Source organism: Oryctolagus cuniculus, chromosome 15, assembly GCF_051225735.1.
Source record: "Oryctolagus cuniculus isolate XC-2025 breed Fujian yellow rabbit chromosome 15, ASM5122573v1, whole genome shotgun sequence".
NCBI lineage: Eukaryota > Metazoa > Chordata > Mammalia > Lagomorpha > Leporidae > Oryctolagus > Oryctolagus cuniculus.
Window position 1 is genome coordinate 22,686,198 of NC_142881.1, and position 13,470 is coordinate 22,699,667.

The 13,470-nt window shown below is 44.3% G+C and overlaps 1 protein-coding gene across 6 annotated transcripts in view; it reads left to right on the top strand.

Annotated features, from left to right (window-relative positions):
- The first annotated feature begins 242 nt into the window (after window positions 1–242).
- Window positions 243–13,470, top strand: part of SORCS1 (sortilin related VPS10 domain containing receptor 1) — a 589,194-nt gene continuing 575,966 nt past the window's right edge. For all 6 annotated transcript variants that reach the window (XM_051824151.3, XM_051824146.3, XM_051824152.3 and 3 more), the window contains exon 1: window positions 243–947. In XM_051824151.3, coding sequence (XP_051680111.1) covers window positions 390–947 — 558 coding nt within the window. In that variant the 5' untranslated portion in view covers window positions 243–389. The remainder of the gene's footprint in view (window positions 948–13,470) is intronic.

Here is a 13,470-nt window from a genome sequence, read left to right on the forward strand (position 1 = left end):
GCGGCGGCGGCGGCGGCGGCGCAGCCAGTCCCGGCGGCCGGGTGCGCAGCGCAGCTCGGCAGCGGGACGCGGCTCCCCGAGCCCCGGCAGCGCCCGCCCGCCCTCCCGCCAGCGCGCCAGCGCCCGCTCCGCCTGTGACTTCAGTTCGGCTCCACCCCCGCGTGGCGGCGGCTCGCTCCGTCCGAACCCGCGCTCGGCACAAACCCAGCCCCGGCGAGCGGCTGCCACCTGCCCGGCGCCGCCTCCGCCCGCCCCGCCGCGGCCCAACTTGGATGGAGTTAGGATCCTGAGCGCCAGCCGCCGCCCCCCGCCACCGCTGCCTGCGGAGAAGAGCCCCGCGCCGCTACCTCCGTTCTGGGACCCTCTTTCCGCTCCTCTCCGCTCCCGCGATGGGAAAAGTTGGCGCCGGCGGCGGCTCCTCAGCCGGGCTGAGCGCGCTCCTCGCCGGCGCGGGGCTCTTGGTGCTCTGCGCCCCGGGCGCCTGCGGCGGCGGCTCCTGCTGCCCCCCACCACATCCCAGCGCTGCCGGCCGCTGGCCCCCGACCCTGGGACGCTTTCCTCACCGGGGGCCGCCGAGCAGGGCTCCTGCCACGCCCCTGACCTTCCCTGCGCGCCCCCTGTTTACAGTGGCCCCCGGGGACCGAGCGCTGTCCCTGGAGCGGGCCCGGGGCACCGGGGCGTCGCTGGCAGTTGCTGCACGCTCCGGCCGAAGGAGACGGAGCGGAGAGGATCAGGAGAAGGCAGAAGGCGGAGAGGGCGCCGGCAGGAGCCCCCGGGGAGCGCTGAGGGATGCAGGGCAGCAGGAGCCTGGGACTCGGGAGCGGGACCCGGACAAAGCCACCCGCTTCCGGATGGAGGAGCTGAGGCTGACCAGCACTACGTTCGCGCTGACCGGCGACTCCGCACACAACCAAGCCATGGTCCACTGGTCTGGCCACAACAGCAGCGTGAGTACAGTGGGGCTGAGGGCAGACGGGTGGAAGACGGCAAGGGGGTAAGGTCGACTGTGGGATCTGACGGGGAATTTGGGGAAACGGGGCTTCCGGACTTGGGGGATGCTGCAAGCTGAAGAGCCCCCCCCTCCCCCCCGCCCCGTGGGCCTGCCCCCAGGAGTTCATACTACCTACTAGGAGACCAACCTCCACCCTTCCCCTGTCCTCTGCCAATGCCAAACAAAGCCTCAAACTAACAGGCAGATTCCTATTTGGTGTTTTCTTTGGTGGCATTCCTGTGTGGAACTGGAGACCAGGTAAACAGAGGGGGTTAAAGAAAAGTACTCCCAATACAGAGAGGAAAGGGTTAAATTTTCAGGTAGGCTGCCATTCCCTCCAGTGACTTTTCCCTGTACTTGCAGACTTATGGACTGCCTCAAGTCAGAGCAAGCCTACATAGGTAGGTTTTGTGTTTTATTTTTCTGCAGATCCCTAACTCCTTCCCCACAAGGGAGAACTGCAGTGAAAGATAACGTGTCCTTTCGTGTGGGCTCTGTTTTGGGGGGCGAGTGGTGATGCAAGTTCCACGTCTGGAAGTCTCCAGCACTAGCAAGTGTGCTTTGAGAGCAGGGCTCCCCAGGCTGGGCACCAGCAGTGGCTTCCTGTCGTGGTCAGGTTCAGAAGGATCAGCTAGAGCCCAGGGAGGACTCCTTGGTTTCCCTATTGCCTGGCCCACGCTAGTGAAGCATAGGTCCCCTGGATGAAGCCAAGGAAAGGAGTTGCTGTGTTCCAGAAGGAGATTCTAGGGGACAGGAAGGAATTCTTCCCCTGTAAACTAAACCTAGAAACTTCAATGGGCTGGAATAGTAAAGCAGCAGCTTTGCTGGTCATGGCTGAAGATGCTGTAAATGTGTGGAAAGTTCTCCAGCTGCCACGAAGCTAACAAGAAGAACGTTAGAAATCAAAGATTGGTGAAATGACAAACCCCAGAGGAAGCCCCAGTCGGGTAATGGAGGGTATAGCGTTTGTAGTACGCACAGTCTGTGCAGCCTGGTACCCTGCACAGTGTTTTCCTGTGTGATGTGGCTGGAAACCTAGCCACCCAGAGAGGTGCCACTTTAGTGAGTCGTGCTCGTTGTCAGCTTTTTAATGGCAGTTGTGAAGATTTGAATATAACAGTCGCTTGTATGGATTCCCTGTGTTAAGGCAAATCACGGGAAATAGTGTTTTGTCTTGATGCCAGTGCTGTGAGTACCTGCAGTTTTGCTTACCACTCTGTCTTCACGCAGAGGCCATGGTTGCGTAGGGTTCTCAGCAGTGTTTTAGTCAAACAGCTGCAGCTGAAATTCCTTCCATTCAAGTCTTGAGACCCTTGCCCTCATTCCTGACCGTAATTATCGTGTGTGGAGTATCGTAACCGCTGAAATGAATCCTCTGCTTTGAACTTGAGTCTTCTTAAACTGATGGAACAACTTTTTGCGCTGCTTTCAGTGATGAACACAAAGCTGCTGGCCTTAATTTTAAACACATCAGGATGTTAGATCTTGTTGTACTAAGAAGAAAGAGACTTTGCGCTCAAAATGTTTCTGGCTTTTAATGTAATTCAAGCAGTAAAATGTCACTCACCCATTAGACCTCTACTTATGTTCATCTTTGAAAGATCTTGGAAAGAGTGAGAAAAGGGGAGTGCATCTTTGGCAAATTTTACCCTCCATTTAGGAAAGGGTGCCAAACGCTGCCACTCTTTCCCTCTCTCTTCTCTCTCTCTCTCTCTTTCTTATTTAATGGTGCTCCTAAGTCCAGCAGGCCTTGTTAGGGTCACAGCTTAGGAGACCAAGGAAGGTCTGAGATAATGCAGGAAATAAAGTGGCAAGTGTTAAAGGTTTGAGAACTCAAAGCGTCTTAACTAATGGGATGAGATTTCTACCTCCAGAAGTCTCCCACTCCATAACAGCACCACCCTGTCCCAGCCCAAATTGGGCCTTTTAAAAACCTGTGCATACAGATAGTGGAGAAAGAGTGTTGATTCAAGTCCACTAAACACAGCCTTCCCATCCTACTTATGTGGACCAGGCTCATATTAGAGACAAAATTTAACATGTTTTTAAAGGGAAGGTAGGCAGAAACTTTTTTTTCTTGACTCTGTGGAAAATAAAGGAGAATAGAGAGCTGAGTTCTTATTCTACTTCTACTTTAAACCTGAGAAGTTGATTGTGCTCTGAGCCTGGCTCTCCTCACCTGGGAGGGCAGGGGGCGGTGACTGTCAGATCAGTTATAGAAAACTACATGCCCGGACACACATCAGAGGGCACTGTGGCTGTAAAGCCTTGTGCACCTTTTTGGAATTCTGAGCGCTGCACTGTCCTCCTACGCGAGAAACTCACTAAAATAAACCTGAGGACAAGATTGGGCACCCCCGTCTTTTCCCATTTAGATGTCCTCCCCATAAATCTGCCCTCCCGCCCATTCAGGGCCACAGGCAATGCCTATCACCTGAACCTGTCTCAGCTTTAGCTAGAATCCTTTGGTAAGAAGAGCTTCTGATTATAATAACACCTGCACTGGAGGTGCAAATGTATGGTAATTAAAGGCCACCTGTCAAACTGGTGCGGGATTCTGTTCACTCACCTCTGCCCCTTCCCTTTTCTGCCCCCTCAGCTGCTGGACTTGTGCAGTTGTGTTAAGACATGACTGTTTTGCCTATCCGTGGGTGTAATGTGATTCCTCTAGACTGCAGGCTTTTTGCTTGATGGAAACGGTTGCTAGAGTTGGTGGAACACCTGGGGGGGATCTTCTGGCATGAAAGGTGCTGGGTATGAATCATTTGTCATGAGCTTGGTGTCGTAAGCAAGAACATATTGTTCCCACCCTACTCATCCCAGGCCTGCTGTGCCCTGATCTAAATTTGTGTAGTAATCCTTAGAGTGTTAAAAAATATATTTTCCTGTATACATATATATGCATAATGGTATATGTGTTTATATGTTATTTTCAACCAGTTTCAAAGTGCTACATTCACTAATCCTCATAAAATCCTTCTTAGGTAGTAAGTAGATGGCAAATGTTAATTTATCTATTTTAAAAGATTTGTGCTGGAGTTAATTTGAGTATCTCAGTCCACTTCTTTGCTCCTTTCTCACTGGCAATTGTGTAAAAATATTTGTTAGCAGAGGCTTTTATTTGACTTATAATTTGCCATTACGATGTCTTCAATGCTCTGTTTATTATCAGCATGGTGGTCTGGCTGATTTTCCTGTACCACTTTGTCTCTTCTTGTTCTGGGATTTGACATGTCTCATCCAACCATAATGAGTAAATTGAGTCCCGAGAGGGGTCACATTTTTAGGTAGATGCCTTACATTCATCATCTCACTTAATTTTCACAACAATATCATGAATAGGTATTATTACTGTTGCCATCACATGCAGGGCATAACGGAGGCTTTGGAAGGCTCAGTGAACTGCCAAGTGGATACAGGTGGTAAGAGGCAAGGTGGGGGCTGGTGTTCAGAGTGATCTTACTCCCTAACCCCACAGAATTGCTTTTCTTATGAACTTTTAGGTAGTACAGAAAAACGCTGACCTTTTGGCATCTGTCTTAAATAATCCTATCTTGAGTTGATTTTGGATCAACCAGCTAGAAGCTCCATCTCCTTGTAGGAAAACAAGGATGTTCACATGTGCCTGTCACATTGCACTCTTTACCTTAGGTAGTGATTTGGGTGTTCTGTTCTCCACCCACCTCTTCATCTTCAGTGAGAGATGGGATCTGCACCTGGTGATTCAGTGAGCACAATGCATGCTGCTATCATTCAGCTTTCGAAGCTGTGTTCTTCAGCAGTAGTTTCCTTTTTGAATCTTACTTAATGGGAAATCTGATCTTATAGAAAGGTTGAATATGAACACTTAATTTTGCCATGCATTTTGACAGTTTTTTTTTCTGAATCTTTTTTTTCTTAAGTAAAATCAAATATTTTAGCTTTTTCTAGTAAGCCCATAGTACTCCTCTGCTGATCAGTATCCTGGTACTGGATGCTAATGTGATTTGCCATGGAAGGTAATAGGTTTGGAAGCAAACCTATCTGAGTTTGAATCTTAGCACTCCTGTTTAATGGCACATTGCCTTGAGCAAGACAAATTCTTTGAGCCTTGTGCTCTTCATCTAAAATATAGGGATAGTATGTCTTTTGCATGCTTCCTTTGAAGGTTTAACATTATGTTTCCAAGTTAACTTGTATGTAGTAAGTGCTTAATAAATACTATTTCCTTTTTTAGATGAATAAAGTACTGTACTAGGAACTTAGACTACTGGGTTAAAATTCTAGTTGTGTATCAAAATAGGTAGTCAGGCATGTTGAACGTTTGTGAGCTTCAATTTCATCCTCTGTACAGTGACACTTAATGGAAAACTATTACATGTTGATGTTAACATTGCACTTTGTTTAATTTGTAGTTATTGTGATCTTACTACATTTCAATAAAGTGCCCTGGGAATGTTAGGTATGCAGATATAAACAATGACCTGACATACCAATGAACAGACCTTTCATTTCACACAGATTCTTCTTTTTCCAACAGTTTATATGCATATCTACTTATGCAAAATCAAGAAATTTGAGATCTGAACAGGTGTTCAGCCAAACATAGTTTATTAGATTTATTATATCACATCTTCATGAAACTTAAGGATGTTTCTGTCTTAGGACCAAAAATAAATGCTTTATGTGAAATTGAGAAGTAAATTTATCTTAGATATGGGATTTTCTAGAACAAACGAAAAGCTGTCTTTGGAACTAAGTTCACATGATTTTAAAGAGAAACTCCAGAAACACATAGGCTAGGGTATAAAAGCAGATAGAATAATCTGATTTGTTTAAGAGACTAACAATGGCTGACATGTAAGGAGTAATTTCTGTGTGCCAACATATGTTAAAAGTCTTACAGAAATTATCGTATTTATTTTTAATTCCACAAATATATTCTGAGCTCCTAATATTTTTCAGTCACTGGTTTACCAGTATTTGCTGAGTGGTGCACAAACATGAAAGGAGATAGTCCCTGCCTTCAATCAGTGCCCAGTCTTGTACCCAAAGAATTCTAAGTAGCAACAGGAAATCTGTGTCCTCTGAGGCATGGCATGCTGTCTCTTCCTGAGGAGGGATTGTGGCTTCCAGCTGGGGTGCTATTCCAGCTTTCTTGCAGAGTGGGTGCTCCGACTGAACCTTGAAATATGGAGAAAAGTCGAAGAGTTGCAAATCAGGATAAGGGTTTCCTGAGCTGACTGGATATTATGTGTAGAGGTTGAAAGAAGAGATGTAAACATTTCTGTCTACAACCAGAAATATAATCCAACTTAATTAAAAACTACATTTAAAGTTTTAAGCTTAGAGATAGTTATAAATATACAATTTAAGTCCCAATCTACACATCAATCTTGTAGTAAGTTTGGAGCTATCCCAAGCCCAAGAAGAAAATAAAAACCTGTAGAGTCACTGAAAGACATGACTGCCCATATTTGCACATGAAAACTCAGCTGGAGTCATCATTGTTTCATTTTTACTTTGCCATTTTTCCATACACACAGTTTTCATGAAATGACTTTCTTCTGTGTTGTTCTTAGTCAGACACGTTACTATCCTGGCTGCCTGGAGGATAAATGAATTTACCACCTTACCAGCTTATGTTAAGTATATGTAAAGTTTTTGTCCTTTGTTTATGTTTCAATTACTGCCCTGTGTATCTAGCAAGAAAATGTGGAAAAGGAAAAGCCACCTCAAGTTCCTGAAGGGCAGTCTGTCCAGACAGCATCTCTGCCATGGTTGCAGTGGGTGTAGAGAATGTGAGGGGTGCTCGGCACCTGCGCACCCACCGTGGAAGCGTCCTGACTGCTCTTGGGGAGCGCCGCCTTTGTCCAGGTGGAATGGCGAGAAACAAGCTGGAATCTTACTGTGCGAGGTTTATAATCAGAAAACACCACCTGTTCTCTAATGTAATCAGGGAGGAAAGAAAAGGATGTGAATGCTCTGTAGGAAATCCTACATGAAATTTTACATGTGTATAAAAGATCTTCTGTCTATTGCTATAGCACTCCTAAATGTTGTTATACCACTTTAGATCAGTTATGGCCCTTTTTTCTCTTTGCAAAATGCTTCCGTTTTTGGCAATTGGAACATTACTTCCGTCACTTCACTTTTATTCTCCTCACTATCCTTTAAGATAGGAAAGACAAATATCATCTACATTTCTCAGAGAAGGGAACTAAAACACCACTGTTCACCAGGCAAGTGAATGGAGGAAGAAGGCCAGAAACATTTGATTACAGTGTACAACTGATTCTTGGTTTGGCTCTCTACTGTTTAGAGTGTAAGAGTTCAAATCCAGGTGCATCCTAGCCCTGTGGTCTGTCTGAAGCCTCTGCACCTGTGCTTAGGTTCACCAGCACAGGAAGAAGTGTGAATATTGGCAAAGGAACTCGCGAGTTCTAGGTTCAGCTCTCCACGTTATTTGTCCTGGACTTCTGAGCAAGTAACCTCTTGAAAAATCATACTCTTGATATCATTTAAGCATTTAAAACATGACCTTAGAGAAAGACAGTAGGACATGTTGGATGCGAGGCTCCCAGCAGTAATTTATGTACCATATGCATTCCACTACTAAGGGACGTCAGCATGGCTGGGCTCATGGTCCAGGGGGATGGCAGGCTAGAGGGGGTTAGCGACCCGACCTCTTCCCCTCTGTAGTTGTCTTATGCAGATGAAATTAGTTAAAAATAAAATTAATATTGGTCTCAGTTGAAGCAGGTGAAGGAGTGCCTGTTGACACCAGTGGCTTTGACTTTCCGGAGGATGTACCCAAGTCACCAGCTGTTGTTTTCTCTACTTCTTCCAATGTGTGGCAGTATGGGAGGGAGACAAAAGCACAAGGGATTTGGCGGAGTACTGGGGTCTGTTTCCAGGTGAGACATGGTGATTGTCACGGTCCTCTGGATGATCACAGTGAAATAACCACCAATTCAGCAACCTGCCTCCTCCAAAGCGAGTTCCGAAGCATCAACACATTGTTTCCCTCAGTCCTTACAGCGCCTTTGCAAGCCAGGTTCATTTTAAAGCTGTGGAAGTCAAGGCTTAAAGAATGTCCCCAAGGTTATTCAGCTAGAGAGTGGCAGAGCTTAATTAGAGCTTTATATCCTTTCTAGAACCAAAGCTCTCCCCACTAACCACGCTGCCCCTTTGTATTGGTTTATGTTTGAGTTTCTCTGGGGAGAACCCCACAGGTCAGGCCAGAGAGGTGGCAGGGAACTCCTGGTCTGAGTGATTCATGTTAGCACTCTCCCTTTTCCATCCCCCTGTTCTCAGGTCACTGGCCTTGTACCCTTTGCTTGGAAATAAGCTGCTTCATGATGCAGCTTGACTGAAGCCCTAACCTCTGCCCATGCCCCTGAGCAGGGGGACTGGGGTTAACAATGCATGTCATTTTGTTATCCTGGGAGGGTGTGTGGGATGTGCTGTTTGATTTCTCCCTGCTGGCTAATGACCCTCTTGAAGCAATGTGGACAATTTGTATACTTTTTAAAGAAAGCACTAGTAAGACTCATGTTATCAGACACCAGCTAATCATGTTGTGCCCTTGAGCCACTGGATTGATGCCTCTAGTCATCTTCCCCTAACCAGAGTGTCAGGGGCTGTTGAGACACAAAATCCTGGGCCATTAATCCTTCTGCTCCAGGGCTTATGCAGGGGAGGGGACCATGATAAAATGGAGGTCTTCTTGTTAGCTCAGCAACTCCCACCACACACCCCAGATTAGAATCATTAAGAAGGAGGCTATTTTAGGTGTGCTCTACAGGCAGTTTAGAAATCTTTTTTTTTTTTTTTTGACAGGCAGAGTGGACAGTGAGAGAGAGACAGAGAGAAAGGTCTTCCTTTTGCCGTTGGTTCACCCTCCAATGGCCGCCTCGGCTGGTGCACTGCGGCTGGCACACCGTGCTGATCCGATGTCAGGAGCCATGTACTTATCCTGGTCTCCCATGGGGTGCAGGGCCCAAGCACTTGGGCCATCCTCCACTGCACTCCCTGGCCACAGCAGAGAGCTGGCCTGGAAGAAGGGCAACCGGGACAGAATCCGGTGCCCCAACCGGGACTAGAACCCGGTGTGCCGGCGCCGCAAGGTGGAGGATTAGCCTAGTGAGCCGCGGCGCCGGCCGGCAGTTTAGAAATCTATCATCTGAACTCCTCTTGCCCCGACTTGCATTTTCCTGAAATGATGGTGTTAATTGTTAACTGGGCTCTATGGGCTCTTTTATGGATACATAGGGCAGTATTTCTCAAAGTACTGTTCCCAAGGGGTCTGGAGCAGGAATCAGTAATCTTTATGTTTTACAAATTCCCTAGGAATTTCTCTGGACCCTTTATGTTTGAAAATCATTTCCTTAAGATTTGCATATGAGTTTTAAGGAGCTGGAGTCCCTTCCATTGTCTACATAATTTTATGATAATATGCTTTAGTTTTTCCCATGGGGACTTAAAGTCCTCAGCTTTCCTTAGCTCCTCGGTGGGCAGTATGACCTGAGGTTTCTATTAGTCATTGTATTTTAGAACATTCTGTATTCTGGGTGTCCACACAATGGGCAAAATTTATTTTAAGTAACAAAAAGGGTATGTTATTTCAAATATAGCACAACCCTCATTAATTGGTTTGAGGCCCTGCCCCACTATCTACTTCCTAATATTTATGGGAAATGTAATTAATTGATACATTTTTGACGAAAGGTTAATTAATTGCTGCCAAGTTATAGCTAGATGGGAGGAAAAAATTTCCAGTGTTCCATTGCACAATAAGGTGACTATACAAAATGACAATTAATGATTTTTTGAAAAAGAGAAAAAGCTAAAAGAAAGGATCTTGAAAATTTTCACTATAAAGAAATGGTGTTTGATGAATTAGATGTATTTGTCCTGACTGGACATTACTTAATATGTACATGTACCAAAAAACCACATGACACTGTATAAAACATATCCTTTTATATAAAAGTAAGAATCTATATAAAATAAACAGGTTAGTTTATTAGGGTGAAAAATAATTTTGAAATCTATGCATGTTTTTTCATAATGCACATTTTCTAAGAAAGTGGTTTGAAGTTTTTTGATATGTAAACCTGGGCGATTAACATTGTATCTCGGTGCCTCAGTTTCCTCATCTGTAAAATGAAGGTAACAGTGAGTGACACACCGTGCTCTTATGGTATATGCTCTTAGTTGAGTGTTAAAATACTGAAGGTAGCATCTAGCATTTAGTAAGTAAACAATAAGGGTTAGATGTTGTTATTATCATCATTCCCATTAATATTAAAGAAAATAGTAATAATGTTCAAGCATGTTCTACTAAAAGATATTTTCAACACATTGCTCTGGATAGTGCTTTTGTTTCTTTCACTCTCGTTCTATTTTCTTTCTTTCTTCCTCCTTTCCTTTCCTTTCCTTTCCTTTCCTTTCCTTTCCTTTCCTTTCCTTTCCTTTCCTTTCCTTTCCTTTCCTTTCCTTTCCTTTCCTTTCCTTTCCTTTCCTTTCCTTTCCTTTCCTTTCCTTTCTTTCTTTCTTTCTTTCTTTCTTTCTTTCTTTCTTTCTTTCTTTCTTTCTTTCTTTCTTTCTTTCTTTCTTTCTTTCTGACAGGCAGAGTTAGACAGAGAGAGAGCGAGAAAGAGAGTTATACACAATGAGAAAGAGACAGAGAGAAAGGTCTTCCTTCCATTGATTCACCCCCCAAATGGCCACTAACAGCCGGTGTGCTGTACCAAGCCAAAGCCAGAAGCCAGGTGCTTCCGCCTGGTCTCCCATGCGGGTGCAGGGGCCCAAGCACTTGGGCCATCCTCCACTGCCTTCCCGGGCCACAGCAGAGAGCTGGACTGGAAGAGCAGCAACCGGGACTAGTACCTGGCGCCCGAACCGGGACTAGAACCTGGGGTGTGGGCGCCGAAGGAGGAGAATTAGCCAAGAGAGCCACGGTGTGGGCCTGGTTCTATTTTCTTATCATGAGGGACACTGCCCTGATGTTTTTGGCATCCCTCTCAATATATCTAGTTATTTGCACATAACACTTGTTTACCAAGTATTTGCTATCATATTTGCTGTTAGTTTGGGGAATACTGGCTTTTCAAGTGGTACCAACAACTCATGACCTTGTACTGTCATAGAATAATGACGACATTAAAAGATTGGTAGAAAGACTGATTATAGGGAAAATATACATTTTTAATCAGGAAGTTTCTCACGAAACACCAAAAAAGAAAAATAAAACAGATTGTAAAATAGCACAGCTGAGTGCCCAGGGAATCAAAGATTTTTTGTCTATGTTATTTCTTCATGTATCTCAAGTCCCCACAAGTATCCTTGGGCATAATAGGGGTTCAGTGGTTTTTCCAACTCTTATATACTATGAAATTAAATTTTTAGCAAAAAATTGCAGGAAGAATATCATTAAAAATGTTTGCCTGTGATTATAGTAAATGTTGGGATTGTTTGTGATTTTTATTTTGTCCCTATTTTTTGTTGTTTCTCAATAAATATATATTGCTTGAGCTGTATTTAAGAAGTTATTTGAAAAATGAAAACAAAGAGAAAAAAATGAGTTTGTGAACTTGGCCACATTAGAACTGAATTCCAATTTTCCCAGCACCATTTATTGAATAGACTGTCCTTGCTCCAGGAATTAGTTTTAGATCCTTGATCAAATATAAGTTGGCTGTAGATGTTTGGGTTGATTTCTGGTGTTTCAATTCTGTTCCATTGGTCTATCCATCTGTTTCTGTACCAGTACCATGCTGTTTTAATTACAACTGCCCTGTAGTATGTCCTGAAATCTGGTATTGTGATGCCTCCGGCTTTGTTTTTGTTGTACAAGATTGCTTTAGCTATTCGAGGTCTCTTGTGCCTCCATATAAATTTCAGCACCATTTTTTCCAGATCTGAGAAGAAGGTCTTCGGTATCTTGATTGGTATTGCATTGAATCTGTAAATTGCTTTTGGGAGAATGGACATTTTGATGATATTGATTCTTGCAATCCATGAGCATGGAAGATTTTTCCATTTCTTGGTATCCTCTTCTATTTCTTTCTTTAAGGTTTTGTAATTTTCATCGTAGAGATCTTTAACGTCTTTGGTTAAGTTTATTCCAAGGTATTTGATTGTTTTTGTAGCTATTGTGAATGGGAATTGGATTTCCACGTGCAGAATCATGAAGCAAGACCCCTACCTTACACCTTACACAAAAATCCACTCAACATGGATTAAAGACCTAAATCTACGACCTGACACCATCAAGTTACTAGAGAACATTGGAGAAACCCTTCAAGATATTGGCACAGGCAAAGAATTTCTGGAAAAGACCCGGGAGGCACAGGCAGTCAAAGCCAAAATCAACTATTGGGATTGCATCAAATTGAGAAGTTTCTGTACTGCAAAAGAAACAGTCAGGAGAGTGAAGAGACAACCGTCAGAATGGGAAAAAATATTTGCAAACTATGCAACAGATAAAGGGTTAATAACCAGAATCTACAAAGAGATCAAGAAACTCCACAAAAACAAAACCAACAACCCACTTAAGAGATGGGCCAAGGACCTCAATAGACATTTTTCAAAAGAGGAAATCCAAATGGCCAACAGGCACATGAAAAAATGTTCAAGGTCATTAGCAATCAGGGAAATGCAAATCAAAACCACAATGAGGTTTCACCTCACCCCGGTTAGAATGGCTCACATGCAGAAATCTACCAACAACAGATGCTGGCGAGGATGTGGGGAAAAAGGGACACTAACCCACTGTTGGTGGGAATGCAAGCTGGTCAAGCCACTATGGAAGTCAGTCTGGAGATTCCTCAGAAACCTGAAGATAACCCTACCGTTCGACCCAGCCATCCCACTCCTTGGAATTTACCCAAAGGAATTTAAATTGGCAAACAAAAAAGAGGTCTGCACCCTAATGTTTATTGCAGCTCAATTCACAATAGCTAAGACCTGGAACCAACCTAAATGCCCATCAACGATAGACTGGATAAAGAAATTATGGGATATGTACTCTTTAGAATACTATACCGCAGTAAGAAACAATGAAATCCAGTCATTTGCAACAAAATGGAGGAATCTGGAACACATCATGCTGAGTGAAATAAGCCAGTCCCAAAGGGACAAATACCATATGTTCTCCCTGATCGGTGACGACTGACTGAACACCAAGAGGGAAACCTGTTGGAGTGAGGTGGACACTATGGGAAACTGTGGCTTGATCAGCATAGCCCTGACTGTTAATGAACAACTTAATACATTATCCCTCTTAGTAGTTTTTTATCTGTTCTACTTAATATGACTGGTTTATATCTGTAATTGCTGCACAGTTATTCTTAAGTGTTGAAAATTAACTGAAATGTGATCTCCGTTGAACATGGTGGTGGGAATGGGAGAGGGAAGAGATGTATAATTTGGGACATGCCCCAAGTGGTGGAGTTGGAAGCATACCAGGGGATTCCAATTCAATCCCATCGAGG